We start from the raw sequence: 24,913 nt of genomic DNA on the forward strand, positions 1-24,913 counted from the left end.
TCTTACCTTGATCGATGAATGTAGTTGGTTACGTTTTAGTCCGAAACGGGCCTGTGTATGTATCGTGACAGCCTCATACAACGAGGGTCGATGATCGCGTCTGTGTCGCAGCCCTAATCATTCAGGAACGGTCGCATTAACATGATCTACCAAAGTCACAGCACGTTGGTTGGATTCGGACGATTTGCTGCGATATTATCACTCCGCAGTTTTCCTCCTGTCGTGGCCGGAATCTTATCTCTTACTTGAAATCAACTATTTGCTCGTCGACTATTGCGGTGCAAAAAAAAAAAAAATGAGACAACCAGGCTCATGTATGTAGCAGTCTTTTGCAAATAACAGGCAGAAAGTGAGTTGATGAGTCGGAACCTAGGCTTCTAGATACATGGCATGCGTCGAATTTGATGGAAGGATTCAGATATCGAATAATAACTAGGAGATGTTGGTGTAGAGGGTAACGAGGCTTGAGAAAGTGCATCGGCCTCGGGCTTTCTCACAACCCGTACAAGGCTCAAAATAGGGTAACCTTCGAGGGAGGCCACCCCATTTTCAATTTCACAGTACCGACTCCAATGATCCAGGTTCGATTAAAGAATGCTGCTCCCCGTGTTCCTTAAGCTGCCCCTGAGCGGTGGCTTCTCGTGATTTCTCTCGATCTCTAGAGGCGCTGTCTAATGAGATTTCCTCGGGAGACCCTTGGGGTGAGGGGCTCAGCAGAGAGTCACGGAGGTGCTGCATTTTGGGATGGTGATTGATGGTAATGCAACACAGGTCAGCCAGGTGAAATAATGAATATGAGAGACGAAGTGAGGAAATCGCGCGGGCGCCAAATATATACCAGTTGACTGGCTGTTCTCATTTGGCCAGCCTCCGGACAGCCAGATACATATACGTTCAAGTACTCGGTAGTAGCTGCAGGATTCTGACAGGCCAATAGGCCTCAAGTGCTACTCAGACAGCATGATTCATCGGTAATTGAGGAGCTTGGGCATTTGTTTAAAAATTCTCATTTCACCGGAAGGTTTGCCTCGGGCCGAGCTTGAGCCACTATCAGCCCCCGTCGTTGCGAGGAGTCCAAATCGACTTATGATGAGCCAAAGAGACTAGGGCTTTTGCAACAGAGAGGCGGCTAGTGATAGTAATAGGGTGCTCGCCAAGGTTGACTGCCCAAATCAACCTGGCTTTGGTTTTAAAGTCAACGGCTAAAAACATTAGAGGGGAACGAATGCAAGCCCGGATGTCGAGTCTCACATGATGTGTACGGAGTAACTATCGCATCGAAAGAAGAAATTGAAGTGAGAGGCATCTGAGGCAGGCAGGCAGGCGCGCTTAGAGCGGCAAGCACACCTGCTCGTTCGTGCTCGTTCTTGCTCGTTCTTGATCGTTCTTGCCTGTTTTTGCCCGCGCGACGTCGCCTGGACTCCTCCCCAATCACAGACTCACCCAAGTAGTGCTGAGACAACATGCAGACCAGACTACTCCGTAGACCGGTTGACCTGCTGTCGATTCCGTGCAGGGCCCACCTGGAGGTTTACTGAATCCCCTACCAAGCCCGCGTAGCACGGACCATTGAACCAGACCAGACGGTTGACCCTTCATGCAAACCACCAGGCCCTACGTTCATTGCTTCACCGACACCTGATGCCTTTTAAATCGTTCTTTAATTGGCACAACACCCCATCTTAAAGCACACCCCGATCACTTCTCACATCCCCATCACCCACATGGCACATGATGTAAGCATTCTTTCTTCCCCACACAAAGGTGAGGACCCGATGCTGGCGTTTCCCCAGCACCTCGCATACTGCAAGCGGCTGAGGCACCACGTCGCACGTCAAATGTAGAACTTGTCATGCGCCCGCCCCGTGGCCCACCGGCATCAATACCTAGCCCATGACATCAATTGCCGCATCGCGTAGGAGGTAAGCTGCATTGGGGCCATTGGGCAATCTTCGTCACGGCCTAATCCGCTAACGGGGAATCAAGGCACCAGACCGCTGTTCAAACCTGCATATTTCGAGCGCATGCGCATGTGCATTTTTGCATGCCCTCGACGCCTTCATCGACGAAAACGAGGACACTCTCTGTATGCCATTGCTGTCTATGTCTCAGTCAAACTACTGCACTTCAGCCGAACAAAGCATGCAAGGATCTGCGTTGAACTGTTTCTTGATTCGCTCCCGACGATCAACACCCTCTCTCATCTGCATATCACGCCTTGCAACATACTCGTGGTTCGCCTCCATCTTCCGTCTTCCCGTCTTCCGTCTTCCGTCTCCCGTCTTCCGTCTTCCGTCTCCCGTCTTCCGTCCTCCATCTTCCCAGACGCCTTGCTGCCAAGCCATTCCCCATCCCGGCACTAGCCGTCTTGCTGCTCAGTCTAGGCCCTTGGCCTCTTTCCCCGAAATCCCGACTGTATATCCCAATCATAACCAGCCGAGCCAAGGTCGACAAAAAGTGGCGGCTTAGAGCTGGTGGTCTTTGCAGACTGTGGTTCTTACCCCATATATATATCTCTCTCTATTGCTTTAACCTTCTTTGCCTGAACGATAAGCTGTACGACTATCGCGCAACGGGAATATTTCGAACGGGGAAGCCTGATGGCTTGTAAAAACGTCACGAAATCCAAGTAAAAACCATATCCAAAAAAAAAAAAAGAAGAGAAAAAAAAATCATGTAAATCAAACGCTGCAATAAGCCCAACAAACAGGGTGTCCAAACCCCCAATGATTTCGAAACAACACGTGGCTCAGGTTAGAAAAGCCCACGTCAGATTGTGATAACAAGGAAGAAGAAAAGAAATCGCTGGTGCGTATCGGATTGAAAGCCCCCGAGCACAAGAAACGAGAGGTAATCGAGTGGTTCCATCACTCTTCAGCAGCCATCATTGCCTTCACCTTCTTCAGGGCGTCCTCTTTAACTTCGTCGACCTCACGGCTAGCGTCAACTGTGACGACGTCTATCTCATCCTCTCTAGGACGTTCCAAGATGTCAAACTGGCTTTTGACCATGTTGGCACCCATGTAATGGCCCTTGCGCGCAGTGACACGCTTCAGGAGCAGCTCCGCAGGTGCATGGAGGAATATGAAGTGGATTATCAGTGAACGGTCCCAGTATGCAGCCACCCGGATAACATCTCTGTATTTGAGCTTGAGAGCGGAACAGGCAACAACCACTCCTTTCGCCCCATCGTGGATCCGGCTGTTAGCTTGCTTACGCAATTCGGTAAGCCAATCCCACCTGTCGGCGTCGGTAAGAGGGATACCGGAGCTCATCTTGTCGATATTGGACTGGGGATGATACTGTATACAGCGTCAGTCAGTCAGGGACTCCTGCGCCTGCGCTCTTCCGAGTGTAACCACACCACGACAATGACTTACCAGGTCACCCTCAATGTAAGGAATATCAAGCGCATTGGCCAAATGCTCGGCTACCGTCGTCTTGCCGCATCCTGCAGGGCCAGTAACCAACCAGAGGTGGTGCTGCTGGTGAGGTTGTGTCTGACTATTGGCCACCACGGCGCCAGCAGCGGTTGCCGCAACAGGTTTGACAGAGGTCGGAGGCAATGGAGCAGCCGCCTGATCTTGTCCATTGGGCATCGCACTATCGTAGGACAACATGCTGTAAAATATAATGACGTACGATTACACAGATGAAATGATCGATTCACAGGTGCAACGGCAACGGTGACGTAGGTGTTGCTCAAAGGGTCGAAACGGTCCAAGAGAGTGGTGTAATGGATACCGAAGATGTAGGACGTTGGAGGTTGGGGGAAGAGTGAATTCTTTCGGAACGCTGGCAGTCAACACAACTCCAGGCCTGTGATATATGAATCGAGTATATGAGTACCACGCTCAAGGCGGAAACGCCGACTGGGCAAAGTTGGCAAAGGGGTAGGAGCGATTGAAGCAATCGAGAATGCCCAAGTGGGAAATGGCGGTATCAACCAAGGTGGAATGGGAAGTCGTAGTGGAGATGATAGAAGAGATTGAGGAATAGAGGGAACTGAAACTTGAAGCAGCTGAGAGACTGGTTAAATCTGGGGGGCAAGCAGGCTTGATGATTTCCCACGATCCCGGGCCACGCCGCTTATTAGAGCAAACAACCCTGGACTTGTCGAGAGAACAAGGGGAGTACAAGAGGTGAGGAGAGGTCGTGGCGCCAGGTCACGATCTTAGCCTCCCGGACATGGACAAGAAAATTGTGCTCGAGGTGACAAGGCTACTAGGCGAGAGACTACATGCATACGCGGGTCCTCCGTAAATTCTGCGCTAGAATTTTTAATAGACTTTGTACCATGACGGAATATGGAGTGCATGGCGTCCCAAGGGAGGGAGTGGGGAAGGGGCGTGTCGCACAATTTTTAAGAAGACAAGTTTCTCGATTCCGGAGCTGGCGCCCCAGTGAGTATCAACAGCGGATGTGGAAGTGTGCCTGCTTTGAATCCTTTGTTGTCTGGGCGAGCATTTGCTGGTTATTGGTAGCAATGTGCAGGCATTCGCTCAACTCAAGTGGCTACATGGCTAGTGTTGACCGTTGGAACACTACATGGGCTTATCCATCTCTGGTGCATCCGACAGGGGCCAGCCAGTGCGTCGGGTCTTGCTTTTTTCTTCATCATTGACATGGACTGAAGAATCTGGAGGCAGTCCTAGTAGTAGTACTAGTAGTACGGAGTACTACTCCGTACCGGCTGAGGTTTGGCATCGATGCGCTCTGTCCTCATGGCCCGACATGCCGTTGAGCAAAGGCCAGGGATCAGTGTGGGTATGACTGCTGACCAAGCTGCATCAATTCCTAAATCTGCAGCCACCGTTGTCAAATTGTGATTCTTGTTGCCTCTCAGCCTTAACGTTGCATGTATCCTGCTGCCGCTGGCAATGACTGGAGCAGCACACGCAGCACAACGGCTGACCGGGATTCAACTACCTAGTTACTACCTACGGATGTAGGTATTAATATGGTGGATGATGCATGTAATTGAGCAAGCGGCACTACTCGGCATGATTCGTGCAATTACCATTTGTTGTAAAATGCTGGAGCGGAGCAGTGGTTCCACCATCCAGGGATCCCACCGCCTCCTCCGCCGCCGTGTCTAATGTCCAACATGCAGTCTCGTCTCGAAGCGAACCCGTCTGCCGCTTTGAACTCTTTATTGAGGCTTTCCCTGTATCTGAGTGTTAGCGCATGTCATTAATAACCAACATCTGTCATATCCGGGCTGCTTGGGAAGCGTTCCAAGCTAGTAGCTCCCACCATATCAAGACTACGTATGTACATACATCCGCACATAGCACCGGTCCTTGATGGGGAATTGGGGACCCGCTACACCGGAAGCGCTTCCGGTTCGGAGTACATGGCAGCTGACCTCAGTTTCTTGCCCATGAACCCCAGCCAGCAGCACCCTTGTGTCATGGTCGTTGGCCATTGTGAGTATGGTGATGCACGAACAAAATATTGCTGACGGCCGTTGAGCCCTGAAACTTGCATTCTGCTGCTTGCGGGACACCAGTAAGCGACTGGCCTCAACATCCTTCTCGCACTCTATTGCCTTGTAATCTGAACAAGGTGCTGTCTAGTTGCTGGTGACGACGTCTTGCATGACAAGCAGCAGGAGAAATGGTGTGGTGTGTCTCCCAAAACAAACGTGGCGCAATCGATCTTGCAGACTTCCCACCCCCGGCGGCGAATACTGAGTTTGGCAAGTCTGGACAAGCTCGTGCATCGGCTATTGACCGGACGCCTCGCGATGGGCGGACAAAAGGCGGACCAAGTAAGTCTACAACTCTGCCCACTCCACACGGGGCTACCACATAACAATTGAACTGGCTGGCTCTTTGTGGTCACGGATTGTTTCTGTTGACAACAGTAACGGCACGAACAATAAGTATCCCTTGCATAATGAGAAGAATCTCAACAGTAACTTTGGGACACAGCAGTCATGGCGGTCTCTGCGCGATTTTGACCTTTGCCATCGGCAAACCGATTGTACCGTCCAAACGCCGAAACATTGGCATGGGGCCGTGGGGGGAGTCATTGAACCCCAACATTGACCGCGGGAACTCATGTGCGTGGGGGTTGATGCTGGGGTGGTGAATGGAGGAGTAGTACGGAGTACGGAGTACTACTCCGAACATGGTAGAACGTAGGTAGTACACTGCAGCAGCAGCGCTTGGCGAATTGTACTGACATGAGCTTGCGGGTATACCTACCCGTATGTGTGTAGTTCGTGCCCGCAAAGTTGAGGTTGAAGATAGAGAGCGGGAAGAGCCGCTGCCTAGGTTGTGTTGGCTTGATAGCGACTGAAATAGTCATGGTTGCAATGTAATCGCCGAAACTGCGCCATGCGTTTGCTTATCCAAGGAAAGGAGGTGGAACGTCGACAGTTTTTGTAGAAAGCGCACAAGCACAAGCAAGAATGTGCAACCTGGATCCTAAACACTGCCTCCGTAGTAGCGAGTGTCTGAGAGGCATAGTCTGTCGTCTCATTGATTGTCCCATGCCTGGCCCAAGACTTTGGATAGAATTGTTTGGATGCCTATTGTTGACATTCTTCAAGTGCTCATCATTGCGTTGTTATCCATGACCAAAGCTGCGGTACCGAGAAATTTTCCTAGTGTGTTTAGTCAGCCAGGCGGTATGCCAAACCATATACATGTCACGTATGCCTTCTGTCAAACAAACAATTTGATCATAATATGACCTCGTTGTCATACGGATTCAATATGACGGACCTTGGTACCAATGCTTAAGATAACGGGGAGAAAAAAGGTGCGGCCCTGCATAACAGTACTCGGATGCAGGTAGAACATACTTAGATAAGCCGCTTCATGAACCCAAGTTCGACTGATGCAACGCGTGAAAAGATGAGTAAAACTGGTATTTGGACAACGGTCTTCTGATTCGAATGCCACCCATGGTATGGAAGAAACAAGTTGCCACCAAATGCTGAAGAAGACATTTTTCATGAATTTGCAAAAGTTGGACGCTACAGCCATGTTCATGCCATGGTCGACGGTTCTAGTCCAATCCCGCGGCGGGGTGCGAGAGACGTCTCATGTACGTTGGAGGATGAGGCAGGAGCGCAAAGCTGTTCTTGCCTGACATTTGGACACCAATTATAGCGGGGCCTGGTAGCAATTGAAATACATGCAGACAGCCCAGAGCACGCTCCCTGGGGAATGAAACAATTATAAGACCTGCCCCTTCTCATTGCTTCCGAATTTTGTCAGAGAAAGATATTCCACGCCGCCCATGATCTCCTCTCTCTTGCGCCGTGCCTGCTGAACTAGCCACAATTGGCATGTCGCGCTGGCTGTGAATGAGTGAAGGGCGAGATTCCAATGTTGCCTGCGCCTCCCCCGCCTTTAGTGGCTGTTCAGCTCGTGGGAGCCTATCAGAGGGCCGTAGCGCAGTCATGACCTTCCACGAGAAGGAGCCACCCAGGGCACTTTTGGTGCCGCGAGAAAGCACTTGATCCGATACAGCAATTTTGCACCGCCAATCGCCAATAGCAGGCCGACGCTGGCCTCAATCTGTATTACGCAGCCCAATTGTGAGCCAGCAAACAACCAGACCCAGCCTCTATCGAGGAGAGGGGCTTTTGACCTTGCAGGGAAGCTACTGTACGTACCTGTTCTTCATAAGGTCAACTGGTGTCGCGCTACGTGCGTCTGCCGTCTCCGATCCCTTCATGTCCCTCACATCGTCCTCGGTCCTTCGAAGGCTGTTATCTGCGAGACCAGCCGTTTTGAGACCCTCCGTATCCTGTCTACGACCTCCTCTTCGTTGCGTGGCCCCTCGTTGCCTGGGATTGTCGTCATCGCCCTTCTCCGCCATGGCTTCTGCGGACCTCAAGCATTTCCTCGCCGACCAGCCCCCGTCAGTGGTCAGACTGGAGATTGAGCAACATTTTGAGGCCTTGAATGACAAACAGAAGCGCTATGCTCATTTTATTAGCAAGTATGTGTGAACCGCCAACGACGTTGTTCTCAACCGTGCCAGCTGGCTCTGACTCTCATGAACCCTGCACAGAGCCTGCTTTGCTGGAACCAGAATTGTTCTTCGGCAAATCTCCCCCGAGTCTGAGCCCATCTACGACCTCATCCTGACCTTGCATAAGAGCTGCAATGGCAATTGGGATGCTCTGGCCAAGAAGGCCGGTGTTGACGACGCTGAGCTTACCAGCTTCTTGGAGTATGCTGCTATGTTTCTCGGCAACAACGGAAATTATAAAAGCTTTGGTGATTCCAAGTTTCTTCCTCGATGCAGCGATAAAGCTGTTGCTGCCCTTGCTGCCACTTCTCCTGAGGCGGCCAAGTTTTATGAGGCGACCAATGGTGGCATCTTCAGCCATGACAAGCCTGGCTTGCTGCATCTCGGGTTCATCGATGCAGGCCACATGACTACATATTATCCTGATTCTCCCACCATTACCAAGGATGAGATCGAGAGCGTTTCCGCGTGGATGGAGAAGAAGGGGTTGCTACCCGAGAACAGCAGACTGCGTAAGAATGCCGACGGCTCATTCGATATCCTCATTGCCTCCGTGGTTACTAGCGTTCCTGCTGAAGGTGGAGATATCGGCAAAGACACCCAGTTCACGGTTGAAGATGGTGCTTTGAAGGGCAAGACTATCAGACTCATCTACGGCGACTATGCCAAGGAGATGAAGAACATTGCCGCCTACATCAAACAGGCAGCAGACAATGCTGATAACGATACTCAAAGACGTATGCACATCAACTACAACATGTCCTTTGAAAGCGGCTCTCTTGAAGCCTACAAAGATGCCCAGAGAAACTGGATCAAAGACAAGGGCCCCATGGTGGAGTGCAATATTGGCTTTGTTGAGACTTACCGTGACCCTGCCGGAGTACGTGGTGAGTGGGAGGGATTTGCATCCATGGTCAACCTAGAGCGCACTCGTGCCTTTGGAGAACTTGTCGCTGCTGCTCCCACTCTCATCCCTCTCCTCCCTTGGAGCAAGGACTTTGAAAAGGACAAATTCCTATCTCCTGACTTTACGTCATTGGAGGTCTTGACTTTTGCTGGTTCTGGTATTCCTGCTGGCATTAATATCCCCAACTATGACGACATTCGACAGACTGAGGGTTTCAAGAATGTCTCGTTGGGTAACGTCTTGAGTGCCAAGGCGCCCGATGAGAAGATTCCTTTTATCCGTGATGAGGACTTGGAGGTCTATAAGAAGTACCGTGACGCTTCCTTTGAGGTCCAGGTCGGTCTCCACGAATTGACTGGTAAGTTATTGAAAGAACTACACCCACGAAGAAAACTTCAATTTGACTAACCCGTCCTCCAAGGCCACGGCTGTGGTAAACTCCTCCAGGAAACGGCACCTGGAGTATTCAACTTTGATAAAGAGAATCCCCCTATCAGCCCAGTAACCCAAAAGCCGATCACGACTTGGTATAAACCTGGTCAGACCTGGGGCTCTGTTTTTGGCAGCGTAGCCGCCTCATATGAAGAGTGTCGAGCCGAGCTGGTTGCCATGCACCTTAGCTGCGAGTTCCCTGTTCTAAAAATATTTGGTTTCGGGGATGGCAGCTTGGATATGGACGGTGAAGCTGGCGATGTCTTGTATGCGTCCTATCTTTCCATGGCCCGCGCTGGCCTTGCAGCTACGGAACTGTGGGATCCAAAGAGCCAGAAATGGGGTCAGGCTCATAGTCAAGCTCGTTTCTCTATCCTGAAGTGCTTCCTCGAGGCCGACGATGACTTCTGCAAGCTGCATTATACCAAGGACGATCTGTCTGATCTGACCATCCGGCTCGATCGATCCAAGATTCTCACAGCGGGCCGCAAAGCCGTTGCTGATTACCTGCAAAAGCTTCACATTTACAAGTCTACCGCTGATGTCGAGACCGGCACCAAATTCTATAATGAGATGACCAAGGTCGACCTGGACTTCTGGGGCACCAAAATTCGTAATGTTGTCCTTGATAACAAGCAGCCTCGCAAGGTTTTTGTTCAGGCCAATACGACTTTGGATGAGGCTTCTGGCAAGGTTTCTATCAAGCATTACGATCCTAGTCTTGTTGGTATTATCCAGAGTTGGGTTGACAGGGATTTGTAATCGACGCCACATGGCACGGGGAGTCGAGGCAAGTTGAATCATGACAACTACATTGTAAATTAGAATGCCAAATCGGCATGAAGAAATGTAAATGAGGTACTAATTGCCAACGTCAAGATCTGCCATCCGGCTTTCTTCCAATAGCGAGGGTTTGCATATTCATGTACTTCAGGATATATAGATCATAGCACTTCTCAATCCCACATCATCGTTAGCGGGGACTGGGATTCATGGATTCCTTGGACTTAGTGTTTTGGATCGTCATCACGGCTCACCAGACTGCCCTGGTAGAACTCTTCATTTATGCTCGTTTGTTTTTTTTTTGACTGTAAAACCTGATTACAGACGCCAAGATGTGACCGATGCCTGTCAACCTTCCAAATGCAATTGGCCAAACCAGCCCTATGTGTTCGGAGAACCCGTTTCCCATTTCTACAACCCGTTGTCGCACCGTTAAAAACGACCCCGTTCCTTCGGTACCACACCGCGCTAGCTCTTCCACACATGCCCCAACTTCTAAACCCCTCGTCCGATTGTGCAACTTGTAAACTTAGCAACAAATTCTCATCCTTTTTTGGTTTTCAAAAAGACAAAATTAGTTGTTGCCGAGTTTACCAGGCCATCTCGTGGGGCTTGTCACCCTTTCGCAAGCTGAAGGAGCTTGCGAGGTAGCTGGCGAGCATGTCGACCTTCTTGATGTTGGCGATCAGGGGCTTGTCGATGGCCTTCTGGTCGGCAGCACGGCTGCTGTTGATCTGCTTCTTCTGCAGAGAATACATTAGTTTCCTGTGCCGTTGCTCCAACAGTCACCTCTAAACCGAATCGTGTCTCTTGTAGAGAATATTCGGATTTGAGGCTTTTCGAAAACAACATACCTGAGCCTTCTCTCCCTGCTTAAAGAAAGCCTCCTCACTAGCCTTCTCCTTGGCCTTCTCGGCAGTAAAGTACTTGGGCTGAGCAATCTCCTCGACCTTCTTGGCGTCAAGGCCGGAGACATCGACTTTCTGGGAGGTGGCGATGACGTATCGGGAGTTGACTCGTCGCAGAGGAACACCGTTGATCTTGAAGGGGCCAGTGACAAGAAGGACACCCTGGTCGAGGGCCTTCAGAAGGATGACGCGCTTGCCACGGAAGCGACCGGCGAGGAGGATCAAAACGGTACCAGGCTGGAGGGACTTGCGGGGGGCCCAAGAACGGACTGCCTTGCGGACCTGGAGAATTTGACACGCTTGGTTAGCTATCTCCTATTATGATATTGAGTTGCGTGTGCGCATATAAACTCTGATGGTAGCCCTTTGCACTGGGTGGTTGTCCAATTGCACAATATCGATAGTTGCATTCTCTGTGCGATTGGGGATTGCACTTGGATATCCTTGAAATCATCTCATTACTTTGCTTGCGTAGTCATCCCGAATTGTAAACACGAAGCAGGTTGTTTGTTGGTCACCGACAGTATGTTGCCATTGTCATATGCTCGAGTTGCCGTTGTCGCCATCGCGCGCTTGTCCATCGTTCCATACTTTGTGCTTTTCCGGGTAGAGACCACCATGAAATTTGTCTTGTCGCATCACATCACCAGTATCATCATCATCACCATGAAACTCACCTGCTTGGCCTCGTTCTCATCATCGGCAGGATACCACTTCTGGGCCTTGGCCGAGGGAGCGGGAACCTCCCGGGTCGACTTCCCGAACTTCTTGGTCGTGGGCTTCGCCGACATGGTGACTCTCGGGTTGTGTCTTGTTGGGCTGTGGAGAGGAAAGGAAGACACGTTTGATGATGCTCGCCCAAAATGTTGGAATTCTTTGTGAACGCCGCTAGCGAGTTTGTGGGAGGCAAAATGTGAACCCTCAGGCGCTAACCGCTTACGGCTGTCGTCCTTGCCCAACTTTGGCCGCCCAACTTGTGGGACATGGGGCTGGCAGCACGTGATGATAAGATAGACGGTGACGGCACCGTTGCGGGTCTTGCTGGGTGCCCCCAGTTATTAGCAGTTCAGAGCCGGAACATACGAGAAGCTGGTGGTGTCGCCGTGAAGTTCTCAGAACCGGGGGAGGGATCTCTGGGGCCCAAGGTTTCCAGGTATATATTCCGAGTCTAAGCTCTGGGTTGAATGTATGCCACACTTGCACCTTCATTCAACACACTAATGTCCACTGGGACTGTACTAGTAGGACAGTAGTAACGTTATACTTGCATTTACTATGCAAGCCAGACGCCAGTTAATAGCTTCGGCCCAGCGAGTAGTTGGTGCCACGGCTCGATCTTCACGACCAGCCTTGCGACTGGCGGCAGCTCGGAGAGCTTGCACAACACCCCTTCGGTTTCTCCCAACAACTGCTACACGATGCTACGCAAACGGACGGCCTCACCCCCCCGGAGGAACGCATCGTATGAATATGGGCGGTGAAGAGGAAAAACCGGCTCTGGAACAGTTTGGCATCGATCTCACGGCTCGAGCCAAAGACGGCAAACTTGACCCAGTCATTGGACGAGATGCCGAGATCCAACGAACGATTCAAATTTTGTCCCGACGAACCAAGAACAATCCTGTCTTGATTGGAAATGCCGGTACAGGGAAGACTGCTATTCTGGAAGGTCTTGCGCTTCGGATCATTCGGGGCGACGTGCCAGAAAGTATAAAGAACAAGCGAGTCATCAGCTTGGATCTGGGCTCCCTGATAGCCGGTGCCAAATTCAGAGGCGACTTTGAAGAGCGATTGAAAAAGGTCCTTGACGAAGTTCAAAAAGCAGAAGGACAGGTTATTCTTTTCATTGACGAGCTACATACTTTGCTGGGCCTGGGCAAAGCTGAAGGCTCAATCGACGCCTCCAACTTGTTAAAGCCTGCCTTGGCTCGAGGCGAGTTGCAGTGCTGCGGCGCCACAACGCTCAACGAATATCGACAGATTGAAAAGGACGTAGCTCTGGCTCGCAGGTTTCAGCCCATCATTGTCAGCGAACCCTCGGTTGAGGATACTATCAGCATCCTCCGTGGTATTAAGGACAAATATGAAGTACACCACGGTGTCCGCATCACCGATGGGGCTCTAGTAGCGGCTGCAACCTTATCCAATCGATACGTCACGGATCGTTTCCTGCCGGACAAAGCAATTGATTTAATGGACGAAGCAGCCAGTCACTTGAAACTGCAGCATGAATCGAAGCCCGAAGATATCATGCGACTTGACCACAAGATTATGACCATTCAGATTGAGCTCGAAAGTTTACGCAAAGAAAAGGACGTTGCGAGCCAGGAACGTAGAGAGAAGCTCGAAAAAGATCTGAAAGGGTACCAAGATGAAATTGCTCAACTCAACGCTCGTTGGGAAAAGGAACGCAGCGAGATCGAATCCGTCAAAGTGGTCCAGGAAGAGCTCGACAAGGCCAGGTTTGATCTGGAACAAGCACAGCGTGAGGGCAACTTTGCTCGCGCCTCTGAGCTCCGGTTTGGCGTCATTCCAACTCTCGAACAGAAACTCCCCTCGGAAGAGAAGAGCCAGCAATCGAAATCTGAGGATGCACTGATCCACGACTCTGTCACCTCAGACGACATCGCCAACGTCGTCTCCCGAATCACCGGCATCCCCGTATCAAAGCTCACTTCTGGCCACATCGAGAAGCTAGTACACATGGAAGACACGCTGCGCGAAGCCGTCAAGGGCCAAGATGACGCCATCAAGGCCGTCTCCGACGCAGTCCGCCTCCAACGCGCTGGCCTCAGCGGCGAGAACAAGCCTCTTGCATCCTTCTTCTTCCTCGGCCCCACGGGTGTCGGCAAGACAGAATTGTGCAAGAAGCTCGCCGGCTTCCTGTTCTCCACGGAATCCGCAGTCGTCCGCTTCGACATGTCCGAGTTCCAAGAAAAACACACCATATCGCGTCTCATCGGCGCCCCCTCTGGCTACGTGGGCTACGAAGACGCCGGCCAGCTCACCGAGGCTGTGCGTCGCAAGCCCTACGCCGTACTACTATTTGACGAATTCGAAAAAGCGCACCGCGACATATCCGCGCTGCTGCTCCAGGTCCTCGACGAGGGGTACCTTACCGACGCGCAGGGCCACAAGGTTGATTTCAAAAACACAATCATTGTGCTGACGTCCAATCTTGGGGCCGACATCCTCGTCGGGCAGAACCAATTCCACCCGTACAAGGAAAGTCCCGACGGGGAAATAGACCCCTCCGTTCGTAAAGCCGTCATGGACGTCGTAGCACAGGCATACCCGCCTGAATTCCTCAACCGCATCGACTCCTTCATCATCTTCAAACGCCTTGCGAAATCTGCCATAAGGGATATTGTCGACATTCGTCTCAAGGAGCTACAGCAGCGTCTGGATGACAAGCGAATCAAGCTCACTGTTCCGGATACAGTCAAGGACTGGCTCGCCGAGCGCGGATACGATCCCAAGTTTGGTGCGAGGCCATTGAACAGGCTCATCACGAACGAGATTGGCAACGGGCTCGCTGATAAGATTATTCGTGGGCAGTTGAAGATGGGGCAAGCTGCTGAGGTCAAGATTAAGCAGGATGACACGGGCTTGGAAGTGGTTAATGCTTCTGAGACTGCAGTATAATGTAATATAATGTAATATAAGTCCATTTCACTGGGAGCATGGAGTCTCGGATTCTGTATTTTAGAATACTGATTTGGAGAGTTGTCTATAGCACGTGCTACTTGTATTTACTCCTCTCAGTTGATATCCACGTGTTTCATACCAAGCACAAACACACACACTAAATCTGATTTATGAAATAAGCACTTCCCTGGAAATGATGAGCACCATACTTTAAACATGAAACACTTTCCATTCTCCAATATATCTACCAGTCGCTCTGTTCTCACTCATCCTCTGTCTGCCATAACCTCCAACCATCCCGCCGAAAACGAACCCATGCCAGGAAGCGGAGAGTCAAAACACACCAGAGCCATAGAAGACAGACCAATTCCCACAGAACAAAAATGAGCCACAAGCTTAAAAGAACATCGAGAACCAATTTTTCTTAGAAAAAACTCCCTCTCTCCGTTCATCGCCCAATTCATCCTTCTGTCATTCCGCTACGAATCCTTTCCCAGCCGGGAGGCCTGTGCAACGAACCCAACGCCGCTAATCTAGCGCAATGAAGAGACAAGACGACTGGAAACAAAGAGTAAGTCAAACCAGGACTAAAGTATAACAGCGTAAACCACGGTCTTTGCCTTGCACAAATGCCCTCCTTCCATGCCGATTTCCATCTAACCATGCAGTACATCCAAAGCCGTCAATATTCGTCGTATATGCTGCCAAGAACCTTGATCCAGGTAACAGTATGACTCAGTAAGCCCGTCTGTTTACTCCTGTCCTAATGGTTCATGCAGGATGTATTCAACCAAACATCCATGGCCATTGTAGCACAAGCCTTTTCAAAGAGCCGCATTTGGAAGGCCCAACATGTATATGTGCCTCACGACAACACCTAAAAGAGAGACAATGGTCAAAGTCGGACAGGGACGAAGGATGAATAAAAGACTAAATTTTGATTCGATTGGTTGATCGATAGCTTTTCAAATTACAGCCGAAACCTCACTATAACGAAGTCCGGTATTGCAGAGAGTACGTGATTTGAGGGGGTACGAATGAGAAGGCGGGAGTTGATCAAAGGCTTCTCGCAGGTGATGTCTACTGGTGGCCGGCCTTACGGAGGGTGGTGGCGAGCCACTCAAGACCCTCGTACAGACCGTCACCAGACGTGGCACAAGTGGACTGGATGTACTGTTGGACGCCAAGATTAGTGACCTGTTTACGAGCTTGAGATTGCTTTGTGGACGTACCCAGGCGCGTTGCCGCAGGCTGTGGAGGCCGAGCTTGTCAGTGATCTCGGCAGCATTCATGGCGTTCTAAGGCGAGTTGGTTAGCTAAACTGTCATGCGACGCAAGCAACGCATTAGAGGAGGATAAGGATAGCTTACAGGAAGATCTTGCTTGTTGGCAAAGACCAACAGGATGGCCTCTCGCAGCTCATCCTCGTTGAGCATGCGCTGGAGTTCCTCACGGGCCTCGACAACACGGTCACGATCGTTGCTGTCGACGACGAAGATGATACCCTGAGTGTTCTGGAAGTAATGTCTCCATAGAGGACGGATCTTGTCCTGACCACCGACGTCCCACACGGTAAACTGGATGTTCTTGTACTCGACAGTCTCGACGTTGAAACCTGAAAAAAGGGGGGGAGTTAGCATGACAGTATGGAGAGGTGCTCTTCGGGATGCGAGAAGGCAAGAGCAGCGGAGGAGAGTAATTGGCAAGACGGGCCCAAGAGTGGTTGGGGGAACCTTACCAATGGTAGGAATGGTGGTGACGATTTCGCCAAGCTTAAGCTTGTACAGAATGGTGGTTTTACCGGCGGCATCGAGACCAACCATCAGAATTCTCATCTCCTTCTTCCCCCACAACTTGTCGAAAAGCTTAGAAAAGGTGAGACCCATGATTGCGACTTGGGGCGATGAGGGCGGCTAGTCGTATAATTTGTAGCGGTGGCGGTTGTGGGTGTAGGAAGAAGAGCAAAAGAGATCTACCGAGCGATCGAGCGAGAGATATCTATGTGTCCTAATTGCCACGCGTAAGTAAGCCAGCCAGCCAGGAGGGGTTTTTTTCTTCGTAGTGGGCTGAAGGTCGGCGGGCAGGAGGATGGAGGCAGGCAGAAAATGATGCAATGACGAGAACAAGGTCGATGCAGGACAAGTGGAAATTGACCGACTTGTGGCTCGTCGGCAAGTCAGCAAGTGAGTCTTGGGGGTGCGACTTGATATACTCGAGCGCGGACAGAGGACACATGTCCAGGGATAGGCTGCCGCATTTCAACGAGTGGTCAAGTGGGTGGGTTCACACACTGTGCGGCACCGACTTGAACTGAGTGAGTGACTTGAGCCTCGACGAGGGTCTTCACAGCGACGAAGATGTCGTGCAAGGCGACGGCGACGGCTACAGTGAGGAAAGAGCCCAAAGTATTCCTGTTGGGCTCGGGTGCACAAGGTAAGGGTCATGACGGGCACGACGGGTAGAATCGAGGGCGCGGGCAGAGACGACTTACTCCTTGGTCGATGGATCGCGGGATGGTTTTGAAGGGTGGGCGTGCAGGAGTGGATAAGGAGAAGGAGAGTTCTCGTGGGCAGGATAATTTTTGGCCAGGTCGGTGAAGAGGCAGGGAGAGAGAGGCGGCGGTGCTTTGAGACCACTTGGTGGGTGCAGACCCAGCGGCGGCGAGAGGCACGGGTCAAGTGGTCCAGTCCAAGTGGACGCACGCTGATGAAATCAAGGTCCCCAGCACGAGATCTTCTTGCACCATACTAAGTTATTACCCAAGACCCCCAAGGTACAAGTATCTACTGAGGAACTTGGTCCTAATTGGCCCTGCCCTGGTTTATGGTCCGTTTTGATGCGGCTTATCTGGCTCTGTGCTCGTGCTATCGAGGACGTGCCAGGACTTACTTCGAAGTAGGTAACTACCTAGCCTACAAGTGGGCGGCCAGTTTCGCTAGAGGCTGCCGCAACTCCCCACCAGACACTTGTACCGCAACATTGAATAATTCTCCTCAGGGCTGTGCGCAGCCCTAAAGGTTCTGAACTTGCCAGCTGTGGCCTCCCGTCGGACACTGTCTGGTCGCTACAAGTAGACAACTGCAACTACTCCGTACGCTGCCACAAAACCCCGGCTCTGCCTGTCTTCAAGTGCGAACTCCTAGCACGCCTTTACGGTGCAAAAATAACGGGGCATACAGTGAAATGAACTATTTCCCCACGCTGAACGAGTGCGAAGCCCTCTGGTACGCAGCATGAGAGTCCAGAGCTCATGATTAAAAATACTCACTTCGTGCTAACACTCCACTGTGCGTAAATACTGTAAAAGTCTCTGCCGCCCTGAGGCAAATGGTGCCTGCCTCGTAAACTTCGGGAAACGATAATCCGTGGAGGCTAATGTACACACAAGACTTTGTCTCTCCTGAGATCTCCTGAGTCGAGCAAACTCAGTGCAAGCCAACGGTGGGTACCTGGAATCTTTGCCCACAAGGACGAGCCACTCAGCTCCTGAGGTCTAGGTTCCACTTTTTGTTCATCCCTCACCCACCACCCGTGGCAGCAATGTAGTGCGTGCTAAGCATCATCCACTGGCCAACCCCTGTCTGAACAGCAGGAGCAACCTCCACCCAATTATTCCAACCCGCCGGCGAAAAGGTGTCACGTTCGCGCATCTACCAGCTCCCCAGCTTCGATAATTACATTCTGCCTGCTTCGATTCGCCATCACTGCAACGCCCTGCAGGCAGACGAGGGCAAGGAGACATAGTTGTCAATTTATACGTTTCGACCACACGACATCAAAAATGCATCTACCTTGGGCTGCGAGGTCACTGTTCGCTGTGGCGACGGTGGCCTTCCAGGCCGTCAGCGCACACAACATTGTGCTGCCCGCCCACGGCATCGAGTGCTTCCACGAGAGCCTGCATCGCGACGACAAGATGACTGTCACCTTCCAGACTGGTGATCGGGAATTTGGCAGCGCTGGCAATCTCGATGTCGACTTTTGGGTATGAGCTTGCCCGACCCCCCCAAATGTTATCCGAACCATTGCATACGAAGGGGGGGTGGAAGAAGGGGGGGGGTTGCTATCACGAGATATCAGCATCATTTTTATTTTTTGTACTTGATCTCTCTAATATTGACTGCCTACAGATACTGAACCCCAGCGGTGGCTACGAGGTCAACGAGAGAAGTGTCTCTACCGGCGACCACTCCTTCACTGCCCACACCGACGGCAAATACACATACTGCTTCGGCAATCAGCACTGGGGAGCAAACACCAAGGAGGTTTCCTTCAACGTCCACGGTGTCGTCTATGTCAGCGAATCCGAAATGCCATCTGACCCTATTGAAGCCGAAGGTACTACTATACAAGACAGTCTCTTGATTGACTTTCATCCCATTCAGGCTACAGCAAAGCTAACGATGCCATCCGCAGTCCGCAAACTGTCCGATCTCCTTGCCCAAGTCAAGGACGAACAACAATACATTATCATGCGGGAGCGGACCCACCGCAACACCGCCGAGAGCACCAACGCCCGTGTCAAGTGGTGGAACCTGTTTGTCATTGGAGTCGTCCTCGGCGAGTCTCTGTTCCAGGTCTGGTGGTTGCGCCGCTTCTTCGAGGTCAAGCGTGTCGTATAAAGGGGGATGGGGCGGTATTCTTAATTTGTTTCATTCGATCCTATTCACAAGAGAATAAAAAGCGACAAGCACTGGACCACGGCAAAAAGCAAGCCTGGTCTTCCAACTGTTTCAAACTTTGGGGCAGTTGTCAAAACGCGGTTATTTGGTTTTCGCGAGCAGCATATTGGCGTAAACGGGAATGGTCTTGGGAACACGTGAATGACGGGAAGGGTGAGCATTTCCAAAGATTTAGGGTGAGTGGCCGATGATGTAAGATTAAGCGGTAATAGATGCGTCTTTATTACTCGTATAATGAATGAGGAAAACACAAAAAGCCCGTTCACGTCATATCTTCGACGTATCGCTTAGAAGACAAAACCTCTTTTTGTGACCACGATTACAAAGTACACGCCCTGAAACGCCTCTCAATCTCCCAGTTAACCAAAGCTCTCAAACAGTCGTACCTGAGTGAGGCCGACTTTATTACATCCGCGCATACGTATAAACATACAAGATGCTTCTACGACATGACATCGTTCAATGTGGTCCGGCCGCATTACCTTACCCAATTCGTGGCAAAAAAAAAAGTCCATTCCCAGCGCCCTGTACACAAGTCCATCTAGAACAGAAGAATAAAACACATACACAAACAACAGATATGCCCCAATCATGCCGTCGGGTCTGACTCGACACCTTCATCGCCCTCCTCAGGCGGCGCCTCAACCGGCAGCTCGACATCCTTGACAGGGTGCAGCAACATGGCCGGAACGCACATCCTCCCCTCACCACCACGCATATTGCCCACGCCCGAGCCCTCCTTGGTCTCGTCCAGGTTCCTCTCAAACTCCTCGCCGCCGTCATTGTTCACCTTCAGCCCAACCCATCTCTTGTACAGGTTGGGCGCGAAGCCAGAGTTGTAGAACCAGCTCAGCCCCTTGAGGTTGTGCTCGCGCTCGCCAAAGACGCTAGTTCTCGAGCCGCCGCTGGACCCGTCCCGGCCGCCATTGTACGTCTGCGCCATGTACTCGACGGGCCACTTGCGGTCGACATACATGGGGTGCGGCGCGTAAACGGCCTTGTAGCCGTGTTGGAGGGCGACGGTGGCGGGCCACATCTCCGGGAACGCAAACTGTTTCTTGAACGCCGTCATGCGGTGCATCTTCATGAGCAGACGCCGCGACATGCGAGACGTAGTGATCATGGCGGCGCGGCGCGGCGGGAGCGGTTGTGTGCGGTTATACCCCGTGATGTCGTCCTTGAGGACCCATGTCGTGCCCTCGGGATCAAAGATGGGGTTCAACGAGATGTAATCTGCTTCTTCGCCGACGCCCCATTTGTACTTGTCCGCCTCATATGTGGTCGGGGCGACGGGATCGGCTTCGGTCTCAAACCAGTCCTGCTCGTCGACGGGTCGAAGGGGTCCCCAGACCATCCGGGAGCCCCTAGACACCGTCGTGTCGGCCGTCTTTTCACCCGGCATCTTCTTCCAGACATTGTCAGCGCCGACGGTGCCCATTTCGCTCTGCACGCGGGACATTTGTGAAAAGTCCTCCCAGGTGCCGTGCACGCTGGGGAAGTAGAACCGGGAGTTGCGTTCCCAGAGCCCTTTTCTAGGTTGCGCCTTGGCCCATTCCTCGAGCTTGGTGACAAAGTCGTAGTAATGGCCAGTATACCGGACGTCCATTTCCCACTGCCAAAAGTAGTCGTATTCGGGGTGCAGGTAGGCAAAGTGTTGCATGGCCATGGAGAGGCCTCTATAGACGCCGTGGACGGGCAGATCAGGTCCGCGAGTCCACAGATCGTAAATGCCCTGGTAGAGAGCCAGCATTTGGGTTTCCGTCCAGAGGGTGACGAGGCCTTGGAATTCCTTGGGAATGGTCTCGTTGATCCGCTTCTGGTAGGCTTCGTGGTCGGCCCAGATGGGGTGTTTGCCGTCCTCTTTGACCTGGACAAGGAGATGGACGTCGTATCTGCCGCCAGATGCCATGGATAACTCGGCAATCATGGAGCGGACGTTGGCTATGTCATCTTCGCGGAAGAGATACGAGTCCCAGCATCGAACTACAATCGCCGTTCTGGCAGTGCTTCCTGTACTGACGCCGCCCTTGGTGCTCTTGGAAAAGGCAGGAGTGGCCATGGGCTTCTCGGCCTCTTGAGTAGTGTTGGAACCTCTGACGGTAACAATGTCCTCGGACCGACGAGCCAAGATACTCTCGGCGCTGGACTGGCCGATATAAAACCCATGAGAAGAAGGCGTCATGGGTGGCATAGCCTTGTATCGTCCAACATTGGCATTGTAGCATCGACGCTGCACATCAGCCCAGTCCACAGATCGGTAGTCCACGCGTGGCGTCTTTTCCCACACGGCATCGAAGCCCTCATTCTCACCGTGCTCCCCGGTGCTCAGGCCGCCCATCCGTTGAGAATACCCAAAGCCGTACGGACCGTATCGGCCATACCGCTCAAAACAAATGTCCTCGGGGAGCTTAAGAACTTCATAGGACCCCGACACGTGCTCAGGAAAGCCGTGAGTTCGGCCATTGTAGTACCTCAACGGTGGCACGCGTACTTTTCCAGCAGCATCAATGAAACACTCCTGAATACCAGGCTCCTTCCTCGCAGTAGGATACGTCTCCCACGACAAGCTAGGGGGCAGCTCCTCGTCAATCACATTCCGAGCAGTCTTGACAGCAGCAGATTCGTCTCCTGAGGTCGACGAGACCACGGGCTCTTTCGTAACCGGATACGACGGTTCACTCTCGTTAAACGGCCTCAACGTCCGGATCCCACCGTAATATCTCTCCAAAAACGGAAAACTCTCCCACAACGGCGGCGGCGGTGTCGTCGTCTTCACCTGCCCATTTGCCACTTTCCAATTCTCAACTTGGCTTGCACGCACAAGACTGAGCACCATGAGGATGATTGTGCCAATCACACCGATGAGCACCCACCGGGTTACTTTTGTCGGTAGCCGGTAGGGGTATAGTCGTGAGATGCCATGTTTGGGAGGCTGCTGTAGTAGTTTTCGCTTCGGCCGTAGCAACAGCCCACTGGGCCCCGAGTCGGATACATTTCTCGAACTACTATACGGCGATGAAGACTCCGAGCGGTATGATCCGTCGGACTCGTCGTCTGAGTAGTCGTATTCGTCATCCGAGTAACGTTCTTTGGTCGGTGGTTGTCGATTCTCGTAGAGCGGCAGCCGCTGTTCGCGGGACCGTAGAGGGTTTGAGAGGAGCCCCATGAGGGCGGTGGCGTGCCGACTACATATCTATCGTTAGTAAAGACTTTTGTAGAAACGGAAGTTTCATCAGATGAGAGAGCAGCGAACCTACTGTGGACCCTGTATTCTTCGTTGGTGAAGTGTCGCAATAGGGAGCGCGCAAGGTATGCGGCAAGGTAAACTTAGGCGAGCGGATGGATCATCCACGTGCTGATGCTGGAATGCTCCAAGTCTTATCGTGTGTGTTGCGTTCCAGTGGTGGGATAAAAACGCAACAAAATGGCCATGTACGATATTTAGTCATGCAGCATGAAGAGAAATCCTACAGCAAAAAGACGTCTCAGTCCAGGCAAATGTCGGCTGTGGATTGGACCATGTGTGTTGGCAGGGGATCAGATGCGGTTGCCGAGCAACGAGGTGACGAGCCATGCCTCACCCACCCGGGAACAGCGTGCTCGGCGGGTTGCACATTTCCAGTGTCCGATTGCGGGATGTCCTTTGAAGTGTGTATGCATTGTCAAAAAGTCTAGAGCGCTTGCTTGCCATTGCGTGGAGTCTTTGTGAAGTGGAAAGAGAGATTTCGCCTACGGAGCTGAGACCCTGCATGGTGTGCTGAGGCCCAATGGACTACCATGGGGAACTGTAAGTGATTGATGGTTTACCACCGTGGAGTATCATTCATTCTCTGGAGTATCTGTTGTCCATGAGTCTGGTTGAAATTCAAACGTGCAAGTGTACCGGTTGACACTTGGACTGTAATCCCCCGGCCGGCCCTCGCAATAAAGGTGAAAACGGTCCCCGCTTATGGCAAGACGACATGTCATGTGCTGGAGAAGAGAGTCTCGACTCCCGAATCACGACGAGCCCAAAACCCAAAATTCAACCACCATCGGCAACCCAACGCCATGGCTGGTCAGATACCGCAACACCGCTCTCTTCAACTGGCCAAGAACTCACAGGGCGCTACCGTTTAACCTAGCGCAGCACATAACTGGCTTCGCATCTAGCAAGACACACCAGCCAGCCCGATGACCCGATGGCCCGGTGGCTAGGGATTGCTAGATGCAGCTGCCAACAAGCAGCAACCAGTCACCGGGGGGAGCAGTGTGAAACCTCTCCTGCAGAGGGCCTATCACGGAGAACATGGCGTGGATTTAGATCGTCCAATGCTAAAGGATGTGTCAGATTTGGGTAGGTGGCTTTTGGGACGTGCCAGGCCATGCGTGTGGCATAAAAGACGGGTTCTGGGACAACCCCGTCTTGAGATGGAATCGTGAGAGCTCTGTGCATCAGCACGCCGAATCCCGTCTCGTCCATTGTGTCCATTGGGACCGTATAGAGTGTTGGACCAAGTCGTTACTTACAATAAACATCTGTAACTCGTCTCTCTTGAGCAAACATGTCCGTCACTATCGCGTCAGCCACGTCTACTCTAACTCCCGAGCAAGACGTCGTAACTTTGCAACCTCCCCCTCCTCCTCCTCCTCCTCCACCACCACCGTCATCATCACCATCATATCAACTGCACCAGAAGCCAATATCGGTCACCCTCACCGGCTCCAGCATCTTCACCCTCTCTGCCGCCCTCCTTATATCAATTCACTGCCTGGGATCGACCCTCACCGAATGGCTCATCCTCCTGACACCTCTCCTCGTGCTCGTCCACAACGACTACGAAAACTTCCTCAGCCTCGGGCCCGGAGGCACATCGCCCACCTTCTACGGCTACCTGCAGATATCGTGGTGGCGTCTCTGGGCTCTCCGTGACCCATTCACACCGCCCGCCCACCTCGCCGTCAACCATGCCTCGCCATCGGGCATGCTGCGCTCACAAAACCTGCCCTACCGGTCTGGTCCTCGGCCCCGGGTGGTGGGCATCGCTCCCCAGCGACAGCTGGACCAGCACGGCGCGCGGAATAGCTACCAGACGCTGCGGAGGGCAATGGTGAAGCTGGGCAACGGGAGCCCCCTCAAGTTCGGGACGGAGAGGTCGTGCGTGGAAAAACACGGGCTGGCCTTGTTTGCGAAACATGCGCTGCGGACAAACTGCCAGGGCGAGATTGTTCATGTTCATGACTCGGATCACTCGATGCACATGTGCTTGCATCCGGATGATATTGCGGAGGTGTTGGCCAAGGGATGGGGACAGATGCATCCGCTTGCGAGAAAGGGCTGGTTTCTGCAGATGCCAGTAGCGGCAAATTTTGTCATGATTTATGCTCCGAGGAGTAAGTGACATGTGTTGTGTTGACCACCTTTAATAAATCATTCACACACAAGTCTGTATATTGCTAACGTTTCACAGATGAACAAGAGTTGCAAATCGTATATAGGATCATCGAAGCGGCGATTTGGTACATCTCGGAGGAAAAGGCCTCCCTCTCTTAGTTGTATCCATGGCGTACCCGGTGGG

The 24,913-nt window shown here is 52.0% G+C and overlaps 9 protein-coding genes across 10 annotated transcripts; 4 read left to right on the top strand and 5 right to left on the bottom strand.

The window, feature by feature from the left end:
* Window positions 1–210: 210 nt before the first annotated feature.
* On the bottom strand, window positions 211–1,483 carry J3458_003237 (uncharacterized protein). Its single transcript, XM_066117652.1, has 2 exons — window positions 1,252–1,483; window positions 211–1,202 (listed from the first exon to the last, which is right to left on the bottom strand). The coding sequence occupies exons 1-2, from the start codon at window positions 1,463–1,465 to the stop codon at window positions 1,051–1,053; spliced, it is 366 nt and encodes a 121-aa protein (XP_065977440.1). The 5' UTR covers window positions 1,466–1,483; the 3' UTR covers window positions 211–1,050.
* A 1,384-nt stretch (window positions 1,484–2,867) lies between these two features.
* On the bottom strand, window positions 2,868–3,620 carry J3458_003238 (uncharacterized protein; the record flags this gene model as incomplete). Its single annotated transcript, XM_007815232.2, has 2 exons — window positions 2,868–3,302; window positions 3,381–3,620. The coding sequence occupies 2 exons, from the start codon at window positions 3,618–3,620 to the stop codon at window positions 2,868–2,870; spliced, it is 675 nt and encodes a 224-aa protein (XP_007813423.2).
* Window positions 3,621–7,504: 3,884 nt separating this feature from the next.
* J3458_003239 (uncharacterized protein) lies at window positions 7,505–10,355 on the top strand. Its single transcript, XM_007815233.2, has 3 exons — window positions 7,505–7,962; window positions 8,035–9,260; window positions 9,324–10,355. Exons 1-3 carry the CDS (start codon window positions 7,694–7,696, stop codon window positions 10,094–10,096), a joined length of 2,268 nt encoding a protein of 755 aa, XP_007813424.2. The 5' UTR covers window positions 7,505–7,693; the 3' UTR covers window positions 10,097–10,355.
* RPL6 (60S ribosomal protein eL6) lies at window positions 10,315–11,915 on the bottom strand. Its single transcript, XM_007815234.2, has 3 exons — window positions 11,703–11,915; window positions 10,972–11,307; window positions 10,315–10,860 (listed from the first exon to the last, which is right to left on the bottom strand). The coding sequence occupies exons 1-3, from the start codon at window positions 11,814–11,816 to the stop codon at window positions 10,708–10,710; spliced, it is 603 nt and encodes a 200-aa protein (XP_007813425.1). The 5' UTR covers window positions 11,817–11,915; the 3' UTR covers window positions 10,315–10,707.
* A 210-nt stretch (window positions 11,916–12,125) lies between these two features.
* On the top strand, window positions 12,126–14,878 carry HSP78 (chaperone ATPase hsp78). The gene has a single exon (XM_007815235.2). The coding sequence runs from the start codon at window positions 12,301–12,303 to the stop codon at window positions 14,668–14,670; it is 2,370 nt and encodes a 789-aa protein (XP_007813426.2). The 5' UTR covers window positions 12,126–12,300; the 3' UTR covers window positions 14,671–14,878.
* Window positions 14,879–14,885: 7 nt separating this feature from the next.
* On the bottom strand, window positions 14,886–17,298 carry ARF1 (Arf GTPase arf1). 2 transcript variants are annotated; one of them, XM_007815236.2, is made up of 4 exons: window positions 17,165–17,298; window positions 16,044–16,680; window positions 15,906–15,971; window positions 14,886–15,846 (listed from the first exon to the last, which is right to left on the bottom strand). In XM_007815236.2, the coding sequence occupies exons 2-4, from the start codon at window positions 16,557–16,559 to the stop codon at window positions 15,754–15,756; spliced, it is 675 nt and encodes a 224-aa protein (XP_007813427.2). In that variant the 5' UTR covers window positions 16,560–16,680; window positions 17,165–17,298; the 3' UTR covers window positions 14,886–15,753. The 2 variants fall into 2 exon arrangements, with proteins under 2 accessions (XP_007813427.2, XP_065977441.1); XM_066117653.1 differs by having other exon boundaries at window positions 14,907–15,971; window positions 16,044–16,288; window positions 16,412–16,680.
* Window positions 17,299–18,123: 825 nt separating this feature from the next.
* On the bottom strand, window positions 18,124–22,917 carry J3458_003244 (uncharacterized protein). Its single transcript, XM_007815238.2, has 2 exons — window positions 22,613–22,917; window positions 18,124–22,540 (listed from the first exon to the last, which is right to left on the bottom strand). Exon 2 carries the CDS (start codon window positions 22,519–22,521, stop codon window positions 19,945–19,947), a length of 2,577 nt encoding a protein of 858 aa, XP_007813429.2. The 5' UTR covers window positions 22,522–22,540; window positions 22,613–22,917; the 3' UTR covers window positions 18,124–19,944.
* Window positions 18,455–19,295, top strand: EMP24 (p24 complex component; the record flags this gene model as incomplete). Its single annotated transcript, XM_066117654.1, has 3 exons — window positions 18,455–18,658; window positions 18,804–19,011; window positions 19,090–19,295. 3 exons carry the CDS (start codon window positions 18,455–18,457, stop codon window positions 19,293–19,295), a joined length of 618 nt encoding a protein of 205 aa, XP_065977442.1.
* Window positions 22,918–23,899: 982 nt separating the features above from the next.
* On the top strand, window positions 23,900–24,888 carry J3458_003245 (uncharacterized protein; the record flags this gene model as incomplete). Its single annotated transcript, XM_007815239.2, has 2 exons — window positions 23,900–24,728; window positions 24,806–24,888. 2 exons carry the CDS (start codon window positions 23,900–23,902, stop codon window positions 24,886–24,888), a joined length of 912 nt encoding a protein of 303 aa, XP_007813430.2.
* Window positions 24,889–24,913: the final 25 nt, after the last annotated feature.

Source organism: Metarhizium acridum, assembly GCF_019434415.1.
Source record: "Metarhizium acridum strain ARSEF 324 chromosome Unknown scaffold_13, whole genome shotgun sequence".
Classification (NCBI taxonomy): domain Eukaryota; kingdom Fungi; phylum Ascomycota; class Sordariomycetes; order Hypocreales; family Clavicipitaceae; genus Metarhizium; species Metarhizium acridum.